This window comes from Equus caballus, chromosome 6 (genome assembly GCF_041296265.1).
Source record: "Equus caballus isolate H_3958 breed thoroughbred chromosome 6, TB-T2T, whole genome shotgun sequence".
Lineage (NCBI taxonomy): Eukaryota > Metazoa > Chordata > Mammalia > Perissodactyla > Equidae > Equus > Equus caballus.
In genome coordinates, this window is record NC_091689.1 from 81,422,976 (window position 1) to 81,449,648 (window position 26,673).

Consider the following 26,673-nt stretch of genomic DNA (forward strand, 5'->3'; position numbering starts at 1 on the left):
AATCCCAACCCAGTACTGAGTCCAGAGAATCTCGTGCTCACATGCATAATTGTATTAGTTGTAATAGCAAAAATCTGGAAACAGTTCAAATGTCCATTAATAATAGATTCCAATGTAGATAAATACATGGTATATTCACACCACGTGTATGGTAAAAATAAATGAATTACAGTTATAGATAATCACATAAATGAATGTTAAGAACCTAATACTGAATGAAGCAAAGCCAGCTGCAAAAGAAAATTCACTGTATGATTCAATTGACATAAAGCTCAAAACCATGCAAAGCAAAACAATATATTCATTGTTTATAGTTTATTAATAACATTGGTTATTTCTAAGGGAAAGAGAAAGGGACAGAAGCAGGGAAGGGTACACAGGGGATTCAAAAGTAACAAAGTTCTTTTACTTAAATGGGTATCCTTGTATTGCTATTCTTTAAACTGTATATAAACAGTACTGTAAAGACTTTTTCATACGGATTAAATATTTAATAAAACAAAAACAGAGAATGAAGTGGTAGCTACATGGATGTTTATATTGTTGTTATTTAAAGTCTACATAACAAAATATTTTTATTCAAAAGATTTCTAGCACTAAGCCAGACATGTCCCAAGTGGAGAAGGACAACTAGAAAGAATAAAACCTCCCCACCTCCAGACCCAGTCAACCCTGTCCCCGCTACACGCCCCAGCCAACCCCAGGCCCCAGCACTAATGCCCTCATCCTCCTTCAAAGGAGGAGAAAAAAGATACATTATCTGTTGCTGCATAACAGATTATTCCAAGACTTAGTGGCTTAAAACAAAAATTTGTTATCCCACAGTTTCTGTGGGTCAGGTATCTGGAGTGTGGCTTAGTGGGGTGACTCTGGCTTAAAGTCTCCCATGAGGCTGCAGTTAGGGTGTTGGCCAGAACTGTGGTCTCATCCAAAGGTTTGACCAGGGGAAGATATGCTCCCCAGCTCACTCATGTGGTGTGGTATGATTTGGTTCTCTATGAGTTCATCATTGGCTACACCGGAGGCCACTCCATAGGGCCATAGGGTAGCTCACAACATGGCAGCCAGCTTCCCTCAGAGCGAGAGAGCGAGAGAGAGAACGGTCAAGACAGAAGTCACAATCTCTTTATAACCTAATCTCGGAATTGATAGACCATTACCTCTGCCACTTTCTATTTGCTCGAAGTGTGTCACTAAATCCAGCCAACACTAAAGAGGCGGGGACCAAACAAGGGTGTGAATACTAGGAGACAGGGCTGGTTGGAGGTCATTTTGGAGGCTCTCTACCACACCACAGGATATCTGTCTGCTGATGGGAGTGAGCCCACAAAGAAAGGAAGTGAAATGCAGGAGAGGAGAGTGAGGACCTGGGAAAACAGAGGAAATCCAGGCACAGGACCTTTGCAGTTACTGGTCCACTGTTTTTTTCACTGCCCTTTCATAACTTGGCTGCATGCACCTGTTTTTGATCAGGATATGTAAAAGAAATCTGTTGAATCTCTGTTATCTGTCACAGCAAGATGCATCATCTTGCCCTATTTACAAAACCATATGCAATCTGATCACATCCTGCATAGACAGAAACACATCCCAACTGTGTTTCCCTTCTTTCAGGTATCACATTCCACTGAAATATTTGGGGAAGAGGAAACTTGTTTCTTGTCTGCCTTGGGGTCAGTTCATGCTGCAACTCATTTCTCCATGTCACCTGCCTCCCACCCACTGATTTCAGCTCAGCTCTGAGCCTCTGTTCCCTTTCCCACGAGTTACCACTTATAAGCCCCAATTAATAGCCTCCTTTGATTTAATGCAGCCAACCATAACAACCTCAGAGGGAAGATATGAGCAAAGTGGCTGTTCTTTTACTGACCCCTACTTTAATTCCCCAGCATGTGACCAACCTCCCAGACCACCAGAGCCCACATTGTTCCCTCGTTACTGAAGGTGTGGGTTAACAGAGGCAACCTTCAGCACAGCTCAAAATAACAACGATAAAACAATATAAAACCAAACATTAGACATCATTGTTTTTAAAAACCGTGGGTCAACCCACCACAGTGAAACTCTCAGACATCTTTTTGCCTCAGGCCTGGCCTTCTGCCATGTTGTTGGGCTGCCTCCTTCTTTCCTCCCTCTTCCTTTAGCCTCGCCTGTCTTCACTACATCTCCTTCCTCTTCTTGATGTCACCCCTCAACCTAGGCCCAGCTCACACCTTTCTCCTGCAAGGAATCTTCCAGACTGCCACAGCCCACAGACTAATCCCTTGTGTCTGAATTTGTATTAGGCTTGGGTATTATGGTTTATTTCTTCACTTCCCGAGCGAATTAGTCCTAATTTTCTCTGCTAGTCAAGTTATCAAGTTCTCTGGGTCAGAGGGTCTGGTCTTAACATACCCACCGTGGTGTGATACTTATTTGGTGAAGAGCACACAGTGCGAGGTTAATACTTGTTGAATGGCTCGATTAACTGGACACTTATCTGCACCCTCTTCCCAGTGTTTGGAATGTCGAGGGGCATCTCAGGGGTTCTGACAGGGACAAGGAATAACGCACCTCTGCCGCTAGGGACTGAAGTATGTGTGCGTGTATTTGTAGGGAGAGGCGGTACAATTACCTTCGGTCAAGCTTTGTCCTCAAATTTGCAGGTCCTTAAATTTGACTTTATCAGTTCACCCTGAGGTGATCAGTTGAAGGCAAACTACTACAATACAATTAATGGTGAGCTCAATCTGTATCACACATATTGAGTTCCTCCCAATGGCTCTATTGTCTCAAATCCCAACCTCCGCACTTGCTTTGGCTTCTGCTCTCTCTCCCTTCCCCAGCTTACCGGCCTAGGTTTCCGTGCCCTTGCTTCTGGAAGCCTTCCTGGCCCTACAAGTCTGAGCTAGTAGCCCCCAATGGTTCCAGCACCTCCCCTCCCACCACAACGGTCCTACTGTATTGTCTAAGCGTGTGGATCCGGCCCAGGAAAGCATGGCCAATTAACGAAACCCCAGACCCTAGCTGACGGCAAGCCACTTCACATACATCCGTTCCGTGTAAGTGGACGCCAACTGGAGGACGTGGGGGCGGGGACACCCTCATCCGGGCAACTCTGCCAGCCTCCCAGGCTCCCGCCCCCGCAGGCACGGCGCCTGCCTCGCGTGCTGGGCTCTCCTAGCCAGCCGCCACTGCTGCCTCACACACGTGGGCGCCCAGGCCCGAGCCTGCCGGCCCGGCGCGGGTGGGAATGCCTGCCGCCATCTTGCCCCCAGAGGTCCAAAATGAGGCCGGCACTGCTGAGCGCCGCGCTGTTGTTTGTGGGGAGCTCGCTTGTCTGCTCGGAACACCACTTGCTCTCTGCCGAGAGGAAGCGCAGCCCCTGGCGGGAACAGGCCGCTGGGCCGGCGACGGCGCCTGAGGCCCGGCGTGCGAGGCCCTGGGAGCAGGAGGGGCGCCAGGACCCGGAAGAGGAAGGATGGAAAGCCAAGGGCAGTACCGGCTTGCTCCTCTCTGTGGACGCTCTCTGTTGCCTTTCCCCACTTCTCAGCTGGTTGAATTTGGGTTCCTCCTCTTCTGTTGTTCCACCTGCCTTTAACTGAAAATTTATAGACCTGTGCACTCCAATTATAATGATGACCGTAGTAGTAGTAAGAGTAGAAATGCCATACACTTGTGTAGGGTGGCATACATGCTCCTCAAAACATCTGGGGCTTGTCACTCCCATTTTACAGATTAATAATTAATTGGAATTCAGAATTGAAAGGGCTATTAGGTGACCTTTCCATAATACAGTTGAGAAAAATGAATCCAACAAGTTAAATGGGAAGTATTAGAACTTGAACTCTTGATCCACCAGTCCTAGGCTCTTTAATCGCCAGTTCACTCGGAAGAAAGTGATATCTGGATAGAGAAACTTATCTCATTTTTATACTTTAGGGCAACCGAGTTTTAAAAGTAATGAATCGTATTGATTTAATGGCTTTCTATTTGTAAGTAATCAATTAAGGCATGCTTGTCTTAGCTCTCCTTTAAGATGTTTCTTTTCAAAATATGGGCATGCCTTTAGGTATTCAGCTTGCTTTATCAGGTGTTTGTTTTCTGTTTGATATTTTTCCGAGGAAGATTTGCCCTGAGCTAACATCTGTGGCCAATCTTCCTCCTTTTGCTTGAGGAAGATTTGTCCTAAGCTAACGTCTGTGCCAGTCTTCCTCTATTTTGCCTGTGGGTCACGACCACAGCATGGCTCAGGTCCAAGTGGTGTAGGTCCAGGCCTAGGAACTGAACCCCACTGGGGCCGCCAAAGTGGAGCACGCTGAACTTAACAACTAGGCCACAGGGGCTGGCCCTGCATGATCAGTTTTTAAATAGGAATTTAAAAGATTATATTACCATATTAAGATTAGGAAGTAATACATATGATTAGATGTTCAGTCCAAATAATATATCATTTTTATTTCTAGATTGTGGAACAGCACCCCTTGCCAATGTGTTGAAAGGATCTCGGATTATAGGGGGCACAGAAGCTCAAGCTGGTGCATGGCCATGGATAGTTAGCCTGCAGATTCAATCTGGCAAAGGTCCTACTCATATATGTGGGGGAAGCTTAGTGAAAGATAGGTGGGTCCTCACAGCTGCCCACTGCACTAAGCAGTCTAGGTATGTATTCAGAACACAACTCCTATTTTATTCTCTTAGGGGATTTTTTTTTTTTAATTGAGGTAACTGGTTTATAACATTACTTAAATTTCAGGTGTACAGCTTTATATTTCAATTTCTGTGTAGATTACATCATGTTCACCACCCTACAACTAATTACCATCCATCACCACACACATGTGCGAATCATCCCTTTCACCTTCCTCCCTCCCCCATTCCCCTCTGGTAACCACCAATCCAATCTCTGTCTCTATGTGTTTGTTGTTGTTTTTATCTTCTACTTGTGAGTGAGATCATACAGTATTTGACTTTCTCCCTCTGACTTATTTAGCTTAGCATAATACCCTCCACGTCCATCCATGTTGTCACAAATGGCAAGATTTCATCTTTTTTATGGCTGAGTAGTATTCCATTGTGTATATATACCACATCTTCTTTATCCATTTGTCACTTGATGGGCACCTAGGTTGCTCTCAAGTCTTGGCTATTGTGAATAATGCTGCAATGAACATAGGGGTGCATGTATCTTTACTCATTTGTGTTTTCATGTTCTTTGGATAAATACCCAGCATTAGAATGGCTGGATCATATGATAGGTGTAGTCTTAATTGTTTGAGGAAACTTCACACTGTTTTCCATAGTGGCTGTACCAGTTTGCACTTCCACCAGCAGTGTATGAGAGCTCCCTTTTCTCCACATCCTCTCCAACACATTGTTTCTTGTCTTGTTAATTATAGCCATTCTGATGGGTGCAAGGAGCTATCTCATTGTAGTTTTGATTTGCATTTCCGTTAAGGGATATTTTGAAGTGGTAGAGGACCATTTGACTTCAGCTATGTTCAGTTAAGCCATATGTTTACAAGTAGCCATAATGCCTTATATGTAGTACACTAAATATTTGTTGAAATAAAATCCTTTAAATCAGAGGTCAACAACCATTTTCTGAACAGATAGTAAATATTTTACACTTTGCAGGCTGTATGGTCTCTGTCACAGCTACTCAGCTCTGCCAGTGTAGAACCAAAGTGGCCACAGACAATACATAATTGAATGAGTGTGCTGTGATTCAATAAAACTTTATTTATGAACACTAAAATTTGAACAAAATGCTATTTTGTCATTTTAGGTTTTTCCAAACCATTTAAAAGTGTGAAAAATATTCTTTGTTAGTGGGCTGTATAAACACAGCAGACAGTCCAGATCTGAGTTGTGGGTTGGAGTTTGTTGAACTTTCCTTTAAATAATGAAGTTTTTCTTTTAGCTTTTAAGGTTATTATAGTGTAACAACGTGTTTGTCTTTCCCACCATTAGCTCACGCGTTCTTTGAAGACAAGGACTACATGTGTTATTTTGTATTCCTGGTACTAATATAGGACTTGGCCTACTTACAGGAGACATGATAAATGTTTATTGAGTCTATGGATGATGTTTGTCTTGGAGAAACAGGATTTACCTCAGAATAGAATTTTATAACCCTCCTAACCATTTAATATGAAACTCAGATAAATCCTTTGGGAAACCATGGTGCCTGTCATATAGTCTCCCTTTAAAGAGTCTTTCATTTTTAAGAGAAGAGCTGTCTTGGAGAAGAATGAAAATTCTTTAAGAGGAACTAACAACAACTTCAAAATTCAATTGAGGGCAACTACCCTGATGGGGCACATAAAGTTTTAATCTATATATTTTATATATATATTTTTTTTTAATTTATTTTTTTGGCGAGGAAGATTGGCCTAGAGCTAACATCTGTCGCCAATCCTCCTCCTCCTTTTGCTTGAGGAAGACTGTCACCCAACTAACATCTGTAGCAGTCTTCCTCCATTTTGTATGTGGAATGTGGCCACAGTGTGGCTTAATGAGCATTGCCTGGGATCTGAACCTGTGCACTGTGGGCCGCCAAAGCAGAGTGCATGAACTTAACCACTACACCACTGGCCCGGCCCCTGTATATTATATTTTTAAAACATGCATTTCAGTTCCATAAATTGGCCTTTTGAAGAATAGAGATTAGAAAAATGAGAAGATACTAAAGTCTAAACCAAGAGTACAGAGAGTGATATAGAAAAAAGTTTCAGTTAGGAATCAATTTTGTTCTTTCAGGTGTGGGTGTTTTACAACTGCTTTCTAACATGCTGTCTTTAAAAACTCCTTTTCAACAGCTTTCAAACCTTAAACCAAGGGAGGAAATGCCTGCTTGGTATGGTTTGAAGATTCTTGGAAAAGCTCTTCTCACCTAAGTCCTGACATTGTGCCTTTACGGTCTGTTCCTTTGACACAGTGGGGGGAACAGTGAGTTTGGAGCAGGAAGACCTGTATCCTAGTCCTCCACTGACACTTTGTGAAGTGGCTTTAAGTAAGCTTCCAAAACCTACTAGATTTAGGACCTTGGTCAAATAATATAGCTTTATTATATTGTCATAGAATCTTAGAGTTCAAAGAGGCATTTTAATGGTCTGATTCAGTCCTCTGTCCTGTATGTGAAACCTTCTTAGAATATTGAAGTAAAAGGTTCTCTAGTCTGAAATAATTATTGCTTCAGTGTATTGAGCCAGGCATTTTTTCATACATAATTCCCACTAATCTTCACAACTACTGTTTGCTGTAGGGAGACCCTGAGACTTCAGCATTCTTAAGTACCTTGTTCATGGTTCCATAGTTGGAAAGCAACAAAATCAGGGATCAAATCCAGGTGTCTCAGAATGAAAACCCACACACGCATCCATAACTACAACATGTGGCTCTCTACTTGAAACACCTCTTGTGATGATGAACTGCTGTCTTGGAAAGAATCTTATTTCAGTTTCCGACGGCCTCAATTCTTAGAAAGCGTTTGCTTATGTTAAACTAAATGTGTTGGTTTTCATTCTGCCTTCTGAAGCCATATACATTAAACCTAATTACTCTTCAAAGCATTTGAAGATAATGTTCATATTCCACTTTCAGTTCGCAAGACTAAATCTTATTGATGTTTTTACCCCTTTACTCAACAAACATTTACTGAATATATGTTATATACTAGGCAGTTGGTTAGGTGCTGAGGAAGTAGACATTATTGAGGCATAGTCTCTACTTTTCAGGAGTTTCCTCCTGTCTTCCTCCTGTCTCAACTCTGCCCCCTTCTATTCCTGCTGCCTCTCATTTCCTAAACCCTGTATCATCAATTATCTCTTATTCCTTCTAATAACAACCATTTATCAAAGACCTGCTGAGATTAGGTACTGTCAAGGGATGTTATATATAATTCTGTATTTAAAAAAAGCCCTCCTAGCAACCCTCTGAGACAGCTATTATTTCCATTTTACACTTGAAGAATCCACAGATCAGAGAGATTTGGTAACTTGCCCAAGATCACATTGCTGTTAACTGGCAGCCCACTGATTTAAATTCATAGGTCTCAAACCTATGCTGTTTCATTATACCTCATTGTTTCTTTAGTATTTTTCATTCTCCTCCTCTTGTTTCTTCCCTACAGCCTTCAAACATGTTTAGGTCACCTCATCATTATTTTAAAAACAAACAAACTCTACCTGTTTCTGTTCTTCCCTTCACTATTAGACACCTTGAAAGGAAGATTCCCCTTTGCTTCATCTGCAGTAACTCATAAAGTCCCAATTGCGTTTTGATTTCTGTGGCCAAAACACACTATGAAAGATTCACCTCTATGCCAAATCCAATGACCTCTTCTCGGTCCCCATCCTATTTGATCTCTGTACCATTTGGCAAAGTTGACCACTGCTCTCCGTGAAACTATCTCTTTTCTTGATTTCTAAGACACCACTGTCTTTTATTTTTCTTTTTTCCTCTTCCTTGATGAGTCTTTGTCATCTTTTAAATGGCAATATTTTCTAGGGTTCCACCTTTTATCCTCTTCTTTATCATCTGTACTCTTTCCTACAGATGTCTCATCTACTTCTGTTTCAGCAACACCATGTGCTGGCAACTCCCAATCTCTCCAGCTAAGTCATTTTTCTAGCTCCCTGCTATACACCATGTATTGGAGCCACATTCTCAACAAGTCCAAAAATAGAATTTTTTTGTCTTTCCTCTCATCTTATACCTTCTCTGTTTTCTCAGATAACAGCATCACCAACAGCTCCATTACCCAGAGAGTTAGTTGACTCTCTCTGTGCACTATCTCTTAAATATGTTTCTTCTGTCTCCCAATACTCTCCACTGATTAGAAGTAGATTCAGAGTATCAGGCTCCATATCTCTAGTTCATCACTTATACTTCTTACATTTATACTACTAGTATGATAACTATCCTACTGAGTATGAAGTAGTATCTCATTGTGGTTTTGATTAGCATTTCCCTAATGACTAGTGATGTTGAGCATCTCTCTTTGTGCTTATTGACCACTTGTATATCTTCTTTGGAGAAATGTCTATTTGAGTCTTTCGCCCATTTTTGAATTGGGCTGTTTGGGTTTTGCTGTTGAGTTGTAGGAGTGCTTTATATATTCTAGATATTTGTCCCATATCAGATATATAAATTTGTTTGCTGAGTTGCAAAAGTTCTTTATATATTCTGGGTATTAATCTCTTATCAAATATATGATTTGCAAATATTTTCTCCAGTTCTATGGGTTGTCTTTTCATTCTCTTGATAGTGTCCTTTGATGCACAAAAGTTTTTAATTTTGATGAAGCCCAATTTATCTGTTTTTTCTTTTGCTGTCAAAAGACAAAGAAAACACAAATAATGGAATGGTATCCCATGTTCATGGACCAAAAGAATTAATATTGTTAAAATGCCAATACTACCAAAAGCCATCTATGGATTCAATGCAATCCCTATCAAGATTCCAATGGCATTTTTTACAGAGACAGAAAACACACTCTTAGAATTTATAGGTAACCACAAAAGACACCAAATAGCCAAAGAAATCCTGTGAAAGAACAAAGCAGGAGGCATCACATTTCCTGATTTCAGCTATAATATAAAGCTATAGTAATTAAGACAGTATGCTACTGGCATAAAAACAGACAAATAGACCCATGGAACAGAATTGGGAGTCTAGAAAGAAACCCATGCATATACAGTCAATTAATATTTGACAAGGGAGCCAAGAATACTCAGTGGAAAAAATACAATCTCTTTAATAGATGGTGCTGAGAAAACTGGATATTCACATGTAAATGAATGAAACTTGACCCCTATCTTACACCACTCACAAAAAAACTAACTCTAAATAGATTAAAGACTTAAATGTAATACCTGAAATCATAAAGCTCTAGAAAAAACATAGGAAAAAACTCCTTGACATGGGTATTAGTAAGAACTTTTTGGAAATCACACCTAACGCACAAGCAACAAAATAAAAAAAAAACACACACACAGACAAGTGGGACTACATCAAACTAAAAAACTTCTGCACAGTAAAAGAAACTGTCAACAAAGTGAAAAGACAACCTATGGAATGAGAAAAAATATTTGCAAACCATCTATCTGATAAGGGGTTAATATTCAAAATATATAAAGAACTCATACAACTCAATAGCAAAAAAGCCAAATAATCCAATTTTTAAAATGGGAAAAGGAACTTAATAGACAATTTTCCAAAGAAGATATATGAATGGCCATTTTCATCAAAAAGACAAGAGATAACAAATGCTGATGTGGATGTGGAGAAAAGGGAAACCTTGGGCACTGTTGGTGGGACTATAAATTGGTACAGCCGCTATGGAAAACAGTATGGAGGTTCCTCAAAAAATTAAAAATGGAACTACTATATGATCCAACAATTCTACTGGGAATATATCCAAAGGAAATAAAAACACTAACTCAAAAAGATATCTGCACCCCCATGTTCATAGTAGTAGTATTTACAGTAGCCAAGACGTGGACACAACCTAAGTGTCCATCAATGGATGAATGGATACAGAAGTTGTGGTAAATGTATATGCAATTTTTTATTCAGCCATAAAAAGATGAGAAAATCCTACCATTTACAACAACATGGATGGACCTGAAGGCATTAGGCTAAGTGAAATAAGTCAGACAGAGAAAGACAAATACTATATGATCTCACTTATATGTGGAGTCTAATAAAACAACAACAACAGAAACCAAACTCATAGAAAAAGAGATCAGATTTGTGGTTACCAGAGGTGGGGAGGTAGGGGGAGAGGGAATTGGAAGAAGATGGTCAAAAGGTACAAACTTCCAGTTATAAGATAAATAAATACTAGGGATGTAATGTACAACATGATGACTATAGTTGACATTGCTATATGATATATAAGAAAGTTGTTAAAAGAGTAGATCCTGGGGCCAGCCCCGTGGCTGAGAGGTTGAGTTTGTGTGCTCTGCTTTGGTAGCCCAGGGTTTCACCAGTTCGGATCCTGGGCGCAGACATGGCACCACTCGTCAGGCCATGCTGAGGCAGTGTCCCGCATGCTACAACTAGAAGGACCCACAACTAAAATATACAACTATGTACTGATGGGATTTGGGGAGAAAAAGCGGAAAAGATTGGCAACAGTTGTTAGCTCAGGTGCCAATAAGGGGAAAAAAAAAGAGTAAATCCTAAGAGTTCTCATCACAAGGCAAAATTTTTTTCTTTTTTTTTATTGTATCTATATGAGATAATGGATGTTAACTAAACCTATTGTACTAATCATTTCACAGTATATAAAAATCAAACCATCATGCTGTACACCTTAAACTTATACGGTGATATACATCAATTATATCTCAATAAAAGTGGAAAAAAATTTTAATTCAAAAAATATATAAATTCAGTAAGTTTGGAAAAGAAACATTATGTCAAAGTAGTTTAAAGCAGTAATTTATTTTTAAACAAAATAGAACTAGGACATTAAAAAAATTTTACAAACTTTTTCAGAGGTTTCTAAGTCCACTTATTTTCTTCTTTTTTTTTGGGGGGGGGGGGAAGATTAGCCCTGAGCTAACATCTGCCGCCAATCCTCCTCTTTTTGCTGAGGAAGACTGACCCTGAGCTAACATCCATGCCCATCTTCCTCTCCTTTATATGTGGGACACCTACCACAGCATGGCTTGCCAAGCGGTGCCATGTCCGCACCCAGGATCTGAACTGGCGAGACCCCGGTCGCCGAAGTGGAATGTGCGCATTTAACCGCTGCACCACCGGGCTGGCCCCTAAGTCCACTTTTAAGACAGCTAAATATTTTCTGTTTCCTTGGGGTAAATTCTAGAAACTTATAATAGTCAAATACAATGCAACTTTTATAGGTTATTAATATACACTGCCAAAGGGCCCATCTATTTATACTTTCCACAATGAATACGACTACCTTTGTTCCTCTCACTCTTGTCTATACTGAGCATTATCATCAAACACACACATAAACTTTGCCAATTTGAAGGGTGAGAAGGAATTTCAGTGTTTGTAAACAAGTGTATAAAGTAAAAGTTCCTTCTTCCCAATCTAATTCCAGATGTAACAACTATTAACCACTTGGGTTTTTGTTAATTTTTGACCTACAGAAGACTTTTTGGTTTGGTTTGGTTTTGCTTGCTTTTTGTTAAGACTGACAAGATTCATTAGTTCCTTCTTGTTTTTATATTTAGTGTCATGCTTTAGGAAGTCCTTTTTCACAGAGATACAGTCCACTGGAATGTTCCAACTTGCTCAAATAGAATTACGAAAGGCAGAATTGTGCTTTTCATAGAGATATAGTCGACTGGAATGTATAATGTCTTTTCTCATGTCAATGTTACGTGTTCACCTATATCTTCTTTCTGGTTTAATTTTTAAAATTCTCATGCTGATTTAATATCCAAATGTTTCCTTCCAAAATTTCAAAAATTTACAAAAGTAGAGGGAATAGTTTAGTGAATTGCCATATACTCATCACCCAGCTTCAAGTTATCAACTCATGCCCGATCCTTTTTTACCTTTGTCCTCCCAACTCCCCCTCCGATTATTTTGAAGCAAATCTCAGACATACCACTTTATGTATCTCTAAGAGATAGGAAGTCTTTATTAAGAGGATTTGCGTGTTTAAATATTTAATCCATTTGGGGTTTATTTTAGTGTTTTTCAGGGATTTAATTTTATTTCACTTTTCAAATTAGTTATTTAGTTAATTGTCCCAATGCCATTTATTGAATAATTCATCCTTTTGTCCATTGATAAGAAGTGCTTCCTCAATAATATATTAAATTCTCATGTATTTGAATCTGTTTTTGGCCTTTCTGTCTCATTATCTTTTGCTCTTTTCCTACAGCATGATATTTAAGTTTTTATTTGATGTGACTTTATGTCACATGAAAGTAGGATTAAATTTTTTGGTTATTAATCTAACATGAGAAAAACAAAAGCTAGTGGGAGATTAAGAATATTTACTGAGTTAAATAAACATGTTTATAATAAGAACATTTACTCTCTTTCAGAGATCCTTTAATGTGGAGAGCTGTGATTGGAACCAATAACATAAATAGGAGTCATCCTCACACAAAGAAGATAAAAGTTAAAGCAATCATTATCCATCCATTTTTTGATTTGGAAACTTATGTAAATGATATTGCGCTTTTTCATTTAAAAAAAGCAGTTAAGTACAATGACTATATTCAGCCTATTTGTCTACCTTTTGGAGTTTTCCAAAACCTGGACTGGAACACAAGGTGCTTTATAAGTGGCTGGGGAAGAACAGAAGAAGAAGGTAACTATAATATGAATTTTACTGACACAAATTTTCCTGATTATTGGAAGAGAGTTAACCCTTTTATATATTTCTTTTTCTCTTTATATCATGAGTTTGAACCATAGGACTTTATAAACCAGTGCAAAAGAAATGTCTTTTTTTCTTGTCTGTATTTTTCCTTTCTTGTAGGAGAGAGAAAATTATCCTCCAAAGCAGAAAGAGAAACTTTTTCTGGTCATACATGCCAAGATACTTGAACCTTTAGACATTCTCAGAGAGAATGATGGTTCCAAGTATTTCTGTAGTTTCTGAGACTCATAGGTGATGGAGCCAGCTCTGTGGCAGAACTGCTTATCTTAAATAAAAAGCTTCTGGCTGTAAGGAATCAAATTTAGTGTCCTTTTTATTTGATGTCCTCTTGAGTATCAAACAGGTTGATTGCCATGTATTTTCTTTAGTGCACAAAGGGGCACTAATTGTTGACGGAATGAGGTAATGGGAGGAATAAAAAAACATAGAAAATAGATCTCTGCCTTTGGTAATAACAACAGCTACCATTTAGGATCATTTACCATGTTTCAGACCCTGTTCTAAATATATTACTTTATTTTAGCCTATCCTCCCAATATTCCTATTAGAGAGTTAATGCTATTATTCCCACTTAACAGACCAGGAATTATAGATCTTAGAGGTTGAGAAGCTGGCACTCAAATCCAGGTCTTTTTATTCTAAAGCCTGAATATTTAAGTACTACATTAAGTACAAACTTCACTTAAGGGAATCAAAGTCTAGTTAGCAATACATAGGATCAAGTGCTGAGACTCTTTTTCTATTACTCCCAGAACCTGGCTATTTAAATATTTGTGGATTATTTAGATAGGATAGGGATGAATGTATGAAAGATCTGTGAATTATTATTTTTCTTTTTTCCTCCATGAGTACTTTCTAAGGAAGATAAGAAAAGCAATATGGTATAGGGAAAAGAGCATGGGCTTTAGAACCACAGACCTAAGTCTGAATCTCATCCCTGCTGTGTGCCAGCTGCATGACCATAGGCAAGTTATTGAATCTTTAACAACAATTAGAACAGCAATGATAGCAGCAACTACCATTTATTCATGGCTAGATACTTTTAACAAGTACTAAGCATTTTAATGCATTTCTCATTTAATGTCCTCCAACAACACTATGAGAAATACTATAACATGGATGAATAAACAGGTTTAAAGAGGTTAAATAAGTTGCCCAAAGTTGCACAGCTAACTAAATGAGGAATCAAAATTCAAGCCCAGGTCAGCTTGCCTCAAAACTCATGTGTTTCCACTATCTATATCATCTCTCACAATGTCATACATTTTCATGATCTGTAAGATGAGAACAATAATCCCTATCAGAGGGTTGTTTTGAGGATTAAGTTGGCTCTCCAGCAGCATGATAGATTACATACACACCAATCTTCTTGCTGAAAACTATGAAAGAGGGAAAATACATACATCAAGGATTGAGTGTGAAGATGGGAACTTAGATAACTGGAGCACTGAAGCTGGCTTTCATCTGGAGGGTAGTTGCCAAATTGGTAACATTGAATATCAATTTCTGTGGTTTCATAGGCCTTGAGAGGGTTAAAGGACAAGACCTGCTCAAGTGTGTGTGGGGAGACTCCCATAAAGCTGGAGCCCCAGGGATATACTCTAAGAATGAGTGAGACTCATGACCCAGTATGTAGTTCATATATACATAGCTCACTTCAAATATGATATAGATAAGTTGAAAGTAAAAGGACAGGAAAAGATATACCATGGCAACATTAATGAAAAGAAAGCTGGAATGGAAAAAAGAAAAGAAAAGAAAGCAAGAATGTCTACATTAACATCAGATAAAGTAGACTTAAGAGCAAAGAAAATTACAAGAGATAATGAGGAACATAACATAATGATATAAGGGAAAATCCACCAAGGAGACATAGCAATCCTAAATGTGTATGCACCAAACAAGAGAGATACAGTTTCTTAAAAACATACACATGCATATACACTTACCATATGACCCAGCAACCACGCTTCTGGGCATCTATCCCAGAGAAATAAAAACGTATGTCCACACAAAAACCCATTCACAAATGTTCATAAAAGCTTTATTTGTAATATCCAAAAACTGGAAAAAAAAACCTCTAAATGTTCTTCAATATGTGAATGATTAAACAAACTACAATATATCCTTAACATGGAATACTACTGAGCAGTTAAAAGGAATTAACTATTGATACATGCAGCCACTTAGATGGATCACAAGGGCATTGTGCTGAGTGAAAAAAACCTCTTTTCAAAAGGTCGCATATTTGATTCCATTTATACAACATTTGCAAAATGACAAAATTATCAAGATAGAGAACAGATTACTGGTTGCTGGAGGTCAAAAGGTTAGGTAGCATGAAGGAGATCTTTGTGATGATGGAATAGGTCTGTATCTTGATCATAATGGTGACTACATGCAACAGAATCGGATAGAACTACACACATACACACATTGTCCCAATGTCAGTTTCTTGATTTTGATATCATACTTCAGTTACATGGATATAACCATTGCAGGAAACTGGGTAAAGAGTACACTGGACCTCACTGGACCACCTTTGCAACTAGCTGTAATTATAATGATTTTGAAATAAAAAGCTTTAAAAAAAAATGAACCGGATATAACCAAAGCATTCTTAACCCCTACCACCAGCCCCAGGATTGCTAGAAAAATTGCTTAATAGAAGGGGGAAAAGATAGGAAATTTCCCAGAAAATACATAACTACAAATAGCACTCATATGGATTTGCTGCCCAAGATCACTCTGAGTAGACTAGAAAGCGTCAAGCTTAGAATTTAGTTTGAATAGGTCCTAGACCATTAATGTCTCTAGGTGCCTGAGAAAATCAAATGCAAATAATTTGTATAGAAATTCAGTTTCATCTAAGACCTCGAAGAATTTCATCAAAGTTTCAATGAAAATGAATGGATTATAACTTTAAAACTCACTAAACCCCAAAGGAAACAACGGACTATGAGTGAGAGTCAGCAGAAATAACAGACATCAGAATAAGACCTGCAAAGATTTTAGATATTGGAATCATTAGACAATATAAAAAATGTTTAATATGTTATAAGAAATAAAAGATGTGCTTGAAAGTATGAATAAAAAGTAAGGAGTTATGAAAAAGAACCAAACAACTGTGACAATTAAAATATATAATCATTGAAACATTATATATGAATATATTATATATGAAATGATAATATATATTACATATTAATGAGCTAAAGTAGTACCAAGTCAGAAGGCACTTAGGATTCCCACTGATTAAAATCAACCAAATATCCGTTCAGAAAAATCACCAAACATATAAGGAAACAAATCATAATAATGAAAATCAACAGAAATAAAACAACAGATTAAGCTCCCCAAGGATATCAGATATTAATATTTTAGGTATAGAATATAAAATAAGTATATGTGAATTGCTTAAAGAAATAAAAAAGTAGAATTAAAAATAAGCAATAGAGAGACTTTTCTTTCTCCATTGTATGTTCTTAGCTCCTTTGTTGGAGATTAGCTGTCCACAGATGTGTGGTTTTGTTTCTGGGCTTTCAATTCTGTTCCATTAATTTGTGGGTCTCTTTCTGTGCCATACCATGCTGTTTTCATTACTATAGCTTTGCAGTACGTTTTGAAGTCAGGGATTGTGATGCCTCCAGCTTTGTTCTTTTTTCTCAGGATTGCTTTAGCTATTCAGGTTCTTTTGTTGTCCCACATGAATTTTAGGCTCCTTTGTTCTATTTCTGTGAAGAATGTCATTGGGATTCTGATTGGGATTGCATTGAATCTGTAGATTGCTTTAGGAAGTATGGACATTTTAACTATGTTTATTCTTCCAACCCATGTGCATGGAATATCTGTCCATTTCTCTATGACATCACTGATTTCTTTCAGTAATGTCTTATAGCTTTCATTGTATAGGTCTTTCATCTGCTTGGCTAAATTTATTCCTAGATGTTTTATTCTTTTTGTTGTGATTGTAAATAGGATTGTATTCTTGAGTTCTCTTTCTGTTGGTTCATTATTAGAGTATAGAAATGCAATTGATTTTTGTATGCTGCAGCTTTGCTGTAGCTGTTGATTATTTCTAATAGTTTTCTGATGGATTCTTTAGGATTTTCTGTCTATAAAATCATGTCATCTGCAAATAGTGAGAGTTTCACTTCTTCCTTGCCTATTTGAACTCCTTTTATTTCTCTTTCTTGCCTAATTGCTCTGCCAAAACCTCCAGTACTGTGTCGAATAAGAGTGGCCAGAGTGGGCACCCTTGTCTTGTTACTGTTCTCAGAGGGATGGATTTCAGTTTTTCCCCATTGAGTATGATGTTGGCTTGGGTTTGTCATATACAGCCTTTATTATGTTGAGGTGCTTTCCTTCTATACCCATTTTATTGAGAATTTTTATCATAAATGGATGTTGGATCTTATTAAATGCTTTCTCTGCATCTATTGAGATGATCATGTGGCTTTTATTCCTTATTTTGTTAATGAGGTGTATCACATTGATCAATTTATGGATGTTGAACCATCCTTATGTCTCTGGTATAAATCCCACTTGATCATGGTGTATGATCTTTTTAATGTATTGCCATATTCAGTTTGCCAATATTTTCTTGAGGATTTCTGCATCTATGTCATCAGTGATATTGGCCTGTAATTTTCCTTCTTTGTGTTGTCCTAATCTAGCTTTGGGATCAAGGTGATGTTGGCCTCGTAGAATATGTTAGGAAGTGTTCCATCATCTTCAATTTTTTGGAATAGTTTGAGAAGGAGAGGTATTAAATTTTCTTTGAATGTTTGGTAGAATTCTCCACAGAAGCCATCTGGTCCTGGACTTTATTTTTGGGGAGGTTTTTGATTACTGTTTCAATCTCTTAACTTGTGATTGGTCTATTCAGATTCCCTATTTCTTCTTGATTCACTTTTGAGAGGTTTATGAGTCTAAGAGTTGATCCATTTCTTCCCGGTTAACCAATTTGTTGGCATATAGTTTTCCATAGTATTCTCTTATAATCCTTTGTATTTCTATGGTATCCATTGTAAGTTCTTGACTTTCATTTCTAATTTTATTTATTTGAGCCTTCTCTCTTTTGTTCTTAGTGAGTCTGGCTGAATGTTTGTCAATTTTGTTTATCTTCTCAAAGAACCAGCTCTTAGTTTTATTGATCCTTCCTACTCTTTTTTTATTTTCCAGGTGGGAGGGTTCTGTTTCATTTATTTCTGCTCTAATTTTTATTGTTTTCCTCCTTCTGGTGACTTTGGGCTTTGTTTGTTTTCTTTTTCTAGTTCTGTTAGGTTTAGTTTAAGATTACTTATTTGAGATTTTTCTTGTTTGTTGAGGTGGGCCTGTATTGCTATGAATTTCCCTCTAATAACTACTTTCGCTGCATCCCCTAAGAGTTGGTATGATTTATTTTTGTCTGTCTCCACATATTTTTTTATTTCTCCTTTGATTTCTTCATTGATCCAGTGGGTGTTTAGTAGTGTGTTGTTTAGTCTCCAAATATTTGTGATTTTCCCATCTTTTTTCTTATAGTTGATTTCTAGTTTCATAGCATTATGGTTGGAAAAGATGCTTGATACGATTTCAATCTTCTTAAATTTATTGAGGCTTGCCTTGTTTCCCAACATATAGTCTATCTTTGAGAATGTTCCATGTACATTTGAGAAGAATGTGTATTCTGCTGTTTTGGGATGGAGTGTTTTCTATGTATCTATTAGTCCACCTGGTCTAGTTTTTCCTTTAATTCCACTGCTCCTTGATCTTCTGTCTGAATGATATATCCATTGATGTAAGTGGAGTGTTGAGGTCCCCTACTATTATTGTGTTGCTGTTAATTACTCCATTTAGGTCTGTTAATAGTTGCTTCCAGGGCCAACCCAGTGGTGTAGTGATTATGTTCGCGTGCTCTGCTTTGGTGGCCCAGACTTTGCAAGTTCTGATCCCAGCACGGACCTAGTACTGCTAGTCAATCCATGCTGTGGTGGCATCCCACATAGAAGAACTAGAAGGACTTACAACTAGGATATACAACCAGGTACTGGGGCTTTGGGTAGAAAATAAAAAGAGAGGCAGATTGGCAACTAATGTTAGCTCAGGGCCAATCTTCCTCACCTCAAAAATAAAAAAGTTGCTTCCTGTACTTTGGTGCTCCTATGTTAGGTGCATATATATTAGTAAGTGTTATGTCCTCTTGGTGGAATCTCCCTTTTATCATTATATACTACCCCTCTTTGCCTCTCATTGTCTTTTTTATCTTGAAGTCTGCTTTGTCTGATATAAGTATGGCAACAGCTGCTTTCTTTTGTTTGCCATTTGCTTGGAGTATCATATTCCATCTCTTCACTCTGAGTCTGTGTTTGCCTTTAGAGCTGAGATGTGTTTCCTGGAGGCAGCATATTGTTGCGTATTGTTTTTTAATTCATCCAACCACTCTGTCTTTTGATTGGAGAATTCAATCCATTTACATTAGAGTGATTATTGATAAATGAGGGCTTAATACTGCCATTTTATCACTTGTTTTCCAGCTGTTCTATATTTCTCGTTTCTCTTCCCATGTATTTCTGACTGCCATTTCAGTTTGTTGATTTTCTATAGTGGTTTTCTCAGTTTTCTCTTTATTTATATTTTGTGTCTCTGTTCTGATTTTTTTCTTTAGTGGTCACCATGAGGTTTGTATAAAAGATCTCATAGATGAAATAGTCTGTTTTCTGATAGCCTGTTATCTCCATTAACCTAAGCAGGTTCCATCCCTTTCTTCTTCCCCATCTAAGGTGTTGTCACAGCTTATTCCATTTTGTGTTGTGGGTTTGTGATTAAAATGAAGTGTTTATAGTTGGTTTTGATGCTTTCCTTCCCTTTATCTTTAATGTTATAATTGTTTCCTAACCTGTTCTGATAGAGAGCTGCAATTTTCTGATTTTGTCTGTCTATTTATCTCCTCGCTCAATGCTTTGTAAACCTTTTCCTTTTTGTTTCAGTTATGAGGGCATTCTTGATCATTTCTTGTGAGGGAGGTGTCTTGTGGTGATGAACTCCCTCAACTTTTCTTTATATGGGAAAGTTTTTATTTATCCCTCATATCTGAAGGATAGTTTCAATGGATAGAGTATTCTTGGCTGAAATTTTTTGTCTTTCAGTATTTTGAATATGTCATTCCACTCTCTCCTAGCCTGTAAGGTTTCTGTTGAGAAATCTCCTGCAAACCTGATAGGGGTTGCTTTTGTAGATTATTCTCTTCTGCCTTGCTGCCTTTAATATTTTTTCTTTGTCATTGACTTTGCCAGTTTTACAAATATATGCCTTGGAGGTCTTTTTACATTGATGTAATTAAGAGTTCTATTGGCTTCATTTACTTGTAATTCCAGTTCTTTCCCCAGGTTTGGGAAGTTGTCAACTATTATTTCTTTGAACAAACTCTCTGCTCCTTACTCCCCATCTTCTCCCTCTGCAATACCCATAATCCTTATGTTGCATTTCCTAATTGAGTTGGATATTTCTTGTAGAATTTCTTCATTTTTTTTAGTCTTAGTTCTCCTTCCTCCTCCACCTGAACCATTTCTATATTTCTGTCCTCCAAATTACTAATTATGTCCTCCATAATGTCAGCTCTGTTTTTTAAGGTTTCTAGATTGCTTTTTCATCTGTTATGGTCTTCTTCATCTCCAGCATTTCTGTTGTTTTTTTTTTTTTTTTAGATTTTCAATCTCTATTGTGAAGAATTCCTCCTGCTCATTAATTTTATTCCTGATTACACTGAACTGTCTTTCTGAATTTTCTTGTAACTTGTTGACTTTCTTTATTATAACTATTTTGAATTCTTTGTCAGTTCGATTGTAAATTTCTGTGGCTTCAGGATTGCTTTCTGGAGACCTGTCATTTTCCTTCTGATCTGGAGTGTTAATTTATTTCTTCATGGTGTTTGATGAAGTAGACCTTTGCTGGCACATAGTGGTAGTATCAGGTTGCAGATTCCACCTGCCACCACTGCAGTGGGGGCAGTGGGGAGGTGGGGAGGAGCTGGGTTTTCTGAATTTGCTGCTGGAAGTTGCACCTGTCCACTGGAAGCTGGCCTGATAGGGTTCGTCTGCCATCAATGCTTGGTGGGTCACCCATGCAGGTACAGGCATTCTGATGCAGATCCACTGCCCTGGACAAGCTGGTGTGCCAAGCGAGATGGGAAGAGCACTTTGTTTCACACACATGAGCCTGCTCCGCACTCCCTGGCTGCCCACCTGCGCTGCTGGGCTTAGTGGGGGCACCCATGTGGTGGCTGAGCTGCCTCAGCGTGGAGCATTCCTGTGGGCTGGGATGCAATTCCAAAAGCAAAAGTGTTCCTGTGGAGGCCTGCCTGTTCCCCCATTTCCTCTTAGGGTTGTGCTGGTCAATGCATGAGGTCCTGTGCCGTAGAACACTGCCACTGGGAGCAGGAGGAGATCCATTCACCTCCTTCCACTGCTTCCTGGGGATCCAGTAACCCACCTTCAGATGTATGACTGTATGGATCTCTCAGACACCTTCTTGTGCTGTGTGGGTGTCATGTGTTGGCTAATGAATATTCTTTTCATTGTATCTTAGTGGGGAGAGACTATGGGAACAGCTCACTCCACCATGATGCTGATGTCACCTCTGTGTAAGGATATTCTAAGTGACCAGTGGAGCAGAAGAGAAAACCCAAACTTCTATTTCTGAGCTCTCTCTCTCTTCTATCCACTTTGAAAGTCTCTGGTGATTTTGAATAGACCTGCACCAATATCACACTTCTATTAGTATTGTTCAGGTTCATAAGTTGGGTGGTATGTTCCCAGGTATTCATTTCATTATTATATTCTATATGTTACATATTTTCTTTCATATGCAGGAAGTATTACTTTAAATTAATTATTTTTAAATGCATAGCAGAAGTGTGGTTGGCCTTTAGGAAACCTTGATCCAGGAATCTGAATGCCATTAGGACATATTTTATGTATTTCTATTTCCTATTCCTCTTCTCTCTGCATGATGACTTTATTTTCTCAGGCTGCCTGTCCTCATAAGGCTGGAACTATGGCTGCAGGCTGCTTTGGGCTTATAGCTAAACAGTATTGTGACTAGGGTGAAAAGTTTCTTCTTTGGCAGCTCTAGATCAAAAAAATTCTGGAGAAGTATTCTAATTGGTTAGACTTATACCAAATATAGTTACCCCTAGACCAATCAGTGTCACCAGGAGAATGGAATTCTGTGAATGCAACAGTTGGGTCATCTGCCCACCTGCAGCCAAGAAGACAATGTCTATTACTAGAAAAGCTGGGGAAGGATGCAGGGCACACAAAATATTCACCTACCACATGTGACAACTGCAACTCTGAGATGAGCTGATGGAATCGGATCCTGATGGTACAGCAGGTTTTCTATGGATAAATCTTACAATGATCTATCTTTTAATGGTTCCTGAAGTGTTGTCTTGTATTTTCCCATCTTTTCCATAGCAAAGAACCACTTTATGTTCAGGAATTACCAGAGAAGTTAGAGAAGTACATGAATTTACAATCTTAAAATTTTATTTTCATGTCCACCATCCTTCAAGACTAAGCACCATTAGAATATTTAATAAAAATTATTCACCACTTACAACATAAGAAAGATTGACCTCGGCATTTACCTGTTTAGCCCTTGACCATTTTATATAGCTTTATTTCATAAAAACTATAGATCCTTTTGTGAGACCTTAAAGAAATATATGAAAGCAGAGATAAAAATAACCTGAAATTCTTACTATCTAGAGAGGACTGTAATTAACATTTTGATGAACATTCTTCCACAATCTGCCTAGGCATACATACATACATATATGGATATAATTTTACATAATTGTTGAATCAGTCACTTTGGAAAGAAAATCATTGCAACATGAACATCTTATATCACTGTCAAAATGCCTGTTCTCCAAAATAATTTATTGGTATTTTTTTGTTAATAGGTAATATTACAAATATGTTACTGGAAGCAGAAGTGCATTTTATTTCTCGAAACTTTTGTAATTCTGCTAAGAGTTATGGAGAAATGATTCCCAACACTTCATTTTGTGCAGGTGATGAAGATGGAATTTTTGATACTTGCAGGGTAAGACCAAATAACTTTCCTGAGAAATATTTTCTAAAGCTGGAAGGGGCCTTGAACAAGGCCTTTGGTCACTTCCTGGTGAAGACTTAATTGATAATTTAGTCTTGATAAGACTAAAAATACTAAATTATTTTTTCCTCCTTTTTAACTATTCCAACAATCCAAATTCTCTTGCTTTCCTAATTCCTTTGTTTCTACAATCATGGTCAACCTTAGGCAAAATTTGCCTTGAATCTCTTTCTGTTTTTATTCATTACCATCTTTATTGACATATATTACATAGATACAATTCACCCATTTAAAGTGTACAACTCAATGGGTTTTTAGTGTGTTTACAGAGTAGTACAACCGTCACCATAATCTAACTTTAGAACACTTTTGTCATCCCCAAAAGCAGTCTCTACCCATTACAAGTCACTCCTCATTCTCTTCCTACCCACCCCCAGCCCAAGGCAACCACTAATCTCTATAGAGTTGCCTATTCTGGAAATTTCATATGAATCTACATTCTCACCAGCAATGTATGAGGGTTCCAATTTCACTGCATCCTTGTCAGCACTTGTTATTGTCTGTCTTTTTTGTTTGTTTGTTTGTTTGTTTTTTTGAGGAAGATTAGCCCTCAGCTAACTACTGCCAGTCCTCCTCTTTTTGCTGAGGAAGCCTGGCTCTGAGCTAACATCCGTGCCCATCTTCCTCTAGTTTATACGTGGGACGCCTACCACAGCATGGCTGCCAAGCAGTGCCATGTCCGCACCCGGGATCCGAACCAGCGAACCCCGGGCCGCCGAGAAGCGGAACGTGCGAACTTAACCGCTGCGCCACCGGGCCGGCCCCATTATTGTCTGTCTTTTTGATTATTGCCAAGTTGTTGGTGTGAAGTGGTATCTCATTGTAGTTTTAATTTGCATTTCTCTAATGACTAATGATGCTGAGCATCTTTGCATATGCTTACTAGCCATTTGTATATCTTCTGTGGAGAAAAGTCTATTCAGATCCTTTGCCCATTTTTAAATTGAGTTATTCATATTTTTATTATTGAGTCATAAGCATGCTTTATATATTCCAGATATAAGTCTCTTACCAGACTTGTGGTTAGCACGTATTTTCTCCCATTCTGTGGACTATCTTTTCACTTTCCTGATGCTATTGCTTATAGCACAAAAGTTTTTGACTTTTTATGAAGTCCAATTTATCTCTTTTTTGTTTTGCCTCTTGTGCGTTTTGAATCTTTCTTTATTCCTCTTTTCTTTACTAACTCTAAATCTACCAGCACTTCCCTCCCAAGCAGTACTCCATGCTCTGATCTTTTCCTACTCATTTTGATTCCTGCAACCCAGGGTTTATCTTTCCTGTGTCCTTTTCCTTAAGAATCTTGCTGAGTAAAATAGTGAAGAGTCCAATCTAATTGAATTACATTCATAAGTGAAACATTCTCATTGTCAGAAAATAATTATTCAATGCTTACCTAATGCAGAGAATCTGAAAACACCTTCGAAACACAGTCCTTAACCTCCAGGCACTGAAACGGTTATCTCAGTGTCCTTGTTGTTTTGAGTGATTAATAGTCCTTAGTAATAGTGTTTCAGTGCATTGACAGTTTTATAAAATATGATAGAGATTTGTTATTTGTGATACTATTTGAGAGGCTTAGTCATTTATTCAGGTTATCCTGCACCAGTCATTGTCAACACTTAGAAAGATGCCTTCTCTTGCAAGATGCCAGTTTACTCCTCTCCTCTAGCTAGCAAACCACACACACCTAAAAGAATCCCTCGTGTATCTTAAAGTTATACCTTTCACACACAGCCTTAAGCAGTAGAAGTATTCTAATAAACAGTATTTACAATGTTTTGCATACTTCCTAAATTATATTTCTCTTGAGTAATTTTACTAAAAAATCCAAACTATTTGATTTCTGATACTCTGGTTCACAACTATGCAGATGGGAAGTTTACCCACCAGCTATATGGTTCCTCTAAATACCAGACCAGACTGAATACCTCCTGTGTGAGCTGGATTATAAAACTGAAAATCTATGGATCTTTATAACTTGGAGGTATACTGAAAATGTGTATAAATGTATGTTTAATGTGATTCATTTATTCCAGCTTTACTGTTGTTTAAAGACTACTAAAAGTAACTAACTCTATTTTGGGACTTTTTTAATAGGGTGATAGTGGTGGACCATTAATGTGCTACTTACCAGAACACAAACGATTTTTTGTAATGGGAATTACCAGTTTTGGATATGGCTGTGGTCGAAAAAACTTTCCTGGTATCTATAGTGGGCCATCCTTCTACCAAAAGTGGCTGACAAATCACCTCTACCCGGCAAGCAATAAAGGCATATTTAATATAAATATTCTACTTGGACAGGTCCTCATAGCCTTCGGTTCTGTTGTCTTACTAGCAACTACATAAAGAAATTCTGAAGAATCTTTATTTTTGCATTGTGTCCCTTTCCAGGTTCTACATAATGAAAATCATTTATTGTTTTGGCAAGTAATTGCCCACTTTAGAGTTCTCATGTGAACATTTTTTGGAATAAAAGGATTGTGACATATTCGATATATGATTGTAAATTTGGCACTGAATCACATGCTTCCTTGATATATCTTGTTTGTTTTACTGTATAATCATAATTTTGCATTTGGAATACTTTCTTAGAGTGTGTATAAAATATCCAGTTAAATATATACTTTATGTATGTAAATGTCAAATAATAAAGAGTTTATAATTAAAATGAAAGCAGTTCTTTTGTTAAATTAATCAACACACTTTCCTTTTGTTAGATTTTATTTTATTCAAAATCGTTTATTTGTATGATATATTATCATGTTGAATTATTGTCTTGTTTCTGGTTCTCAACACATATTTTGAGAAACAAGTATTTGCCTAGTATTTAAGTTCTAATTAAAACAATTTATTTAATATTAACACTTTCTTTTCTATGTCAAGAGAGAACTGTGGTACAGACACATCAAAATAATTTAACTTTTAGTTAGAAATGTATAATGTTGACTTTTTTGCAGCATTATAACCTACTTTCTGAACCTTATTTTGTGGAAGCCTGTGCAAAAATTTCGTATTCCTTGGGTCCTCTGAATTTACTGCGAGGTGAGGTAACTGAGAAGCATGCTGGGTAAAAAGAGGGAAGCCAACCTGGGATAAACTTTACGATGACTAATCTATAAAATGAATTATTAAAACAAAAGAAAAAG

General features: G+C 37.7%; 1 protein-coding gene across 1 annotated transcript; it reads left to right on the plus strand.

The window, feature by feature from the left end:
• The first annotated feature begins 306 nt into the window (after positions 1–306).
• Positions 307–26,195, plus strand: TMPRSS12 (transmembrane serine protease 12). Its single transcript, XM_023643553.2, has 5 exons — positions 307–3,474; positions 4,446–4,641; positions 13,020–13,288; positions 23,310–23,452; positions 25,622–26,195. The coding sequence occupies exons 1-5, from the start codon at positions 3,267–3,269 to the stop codon at positions 25,871–25,873; spliced, it is 1,068 nt and encodes a 355-aa protein (XP_023499321.1). The 5' UTR covers positions 307–3,266; the 3' UTR covers positions 25,874–26,195.
• Positions 26,196–26,673: the final 478 nt, after the last annotated feature.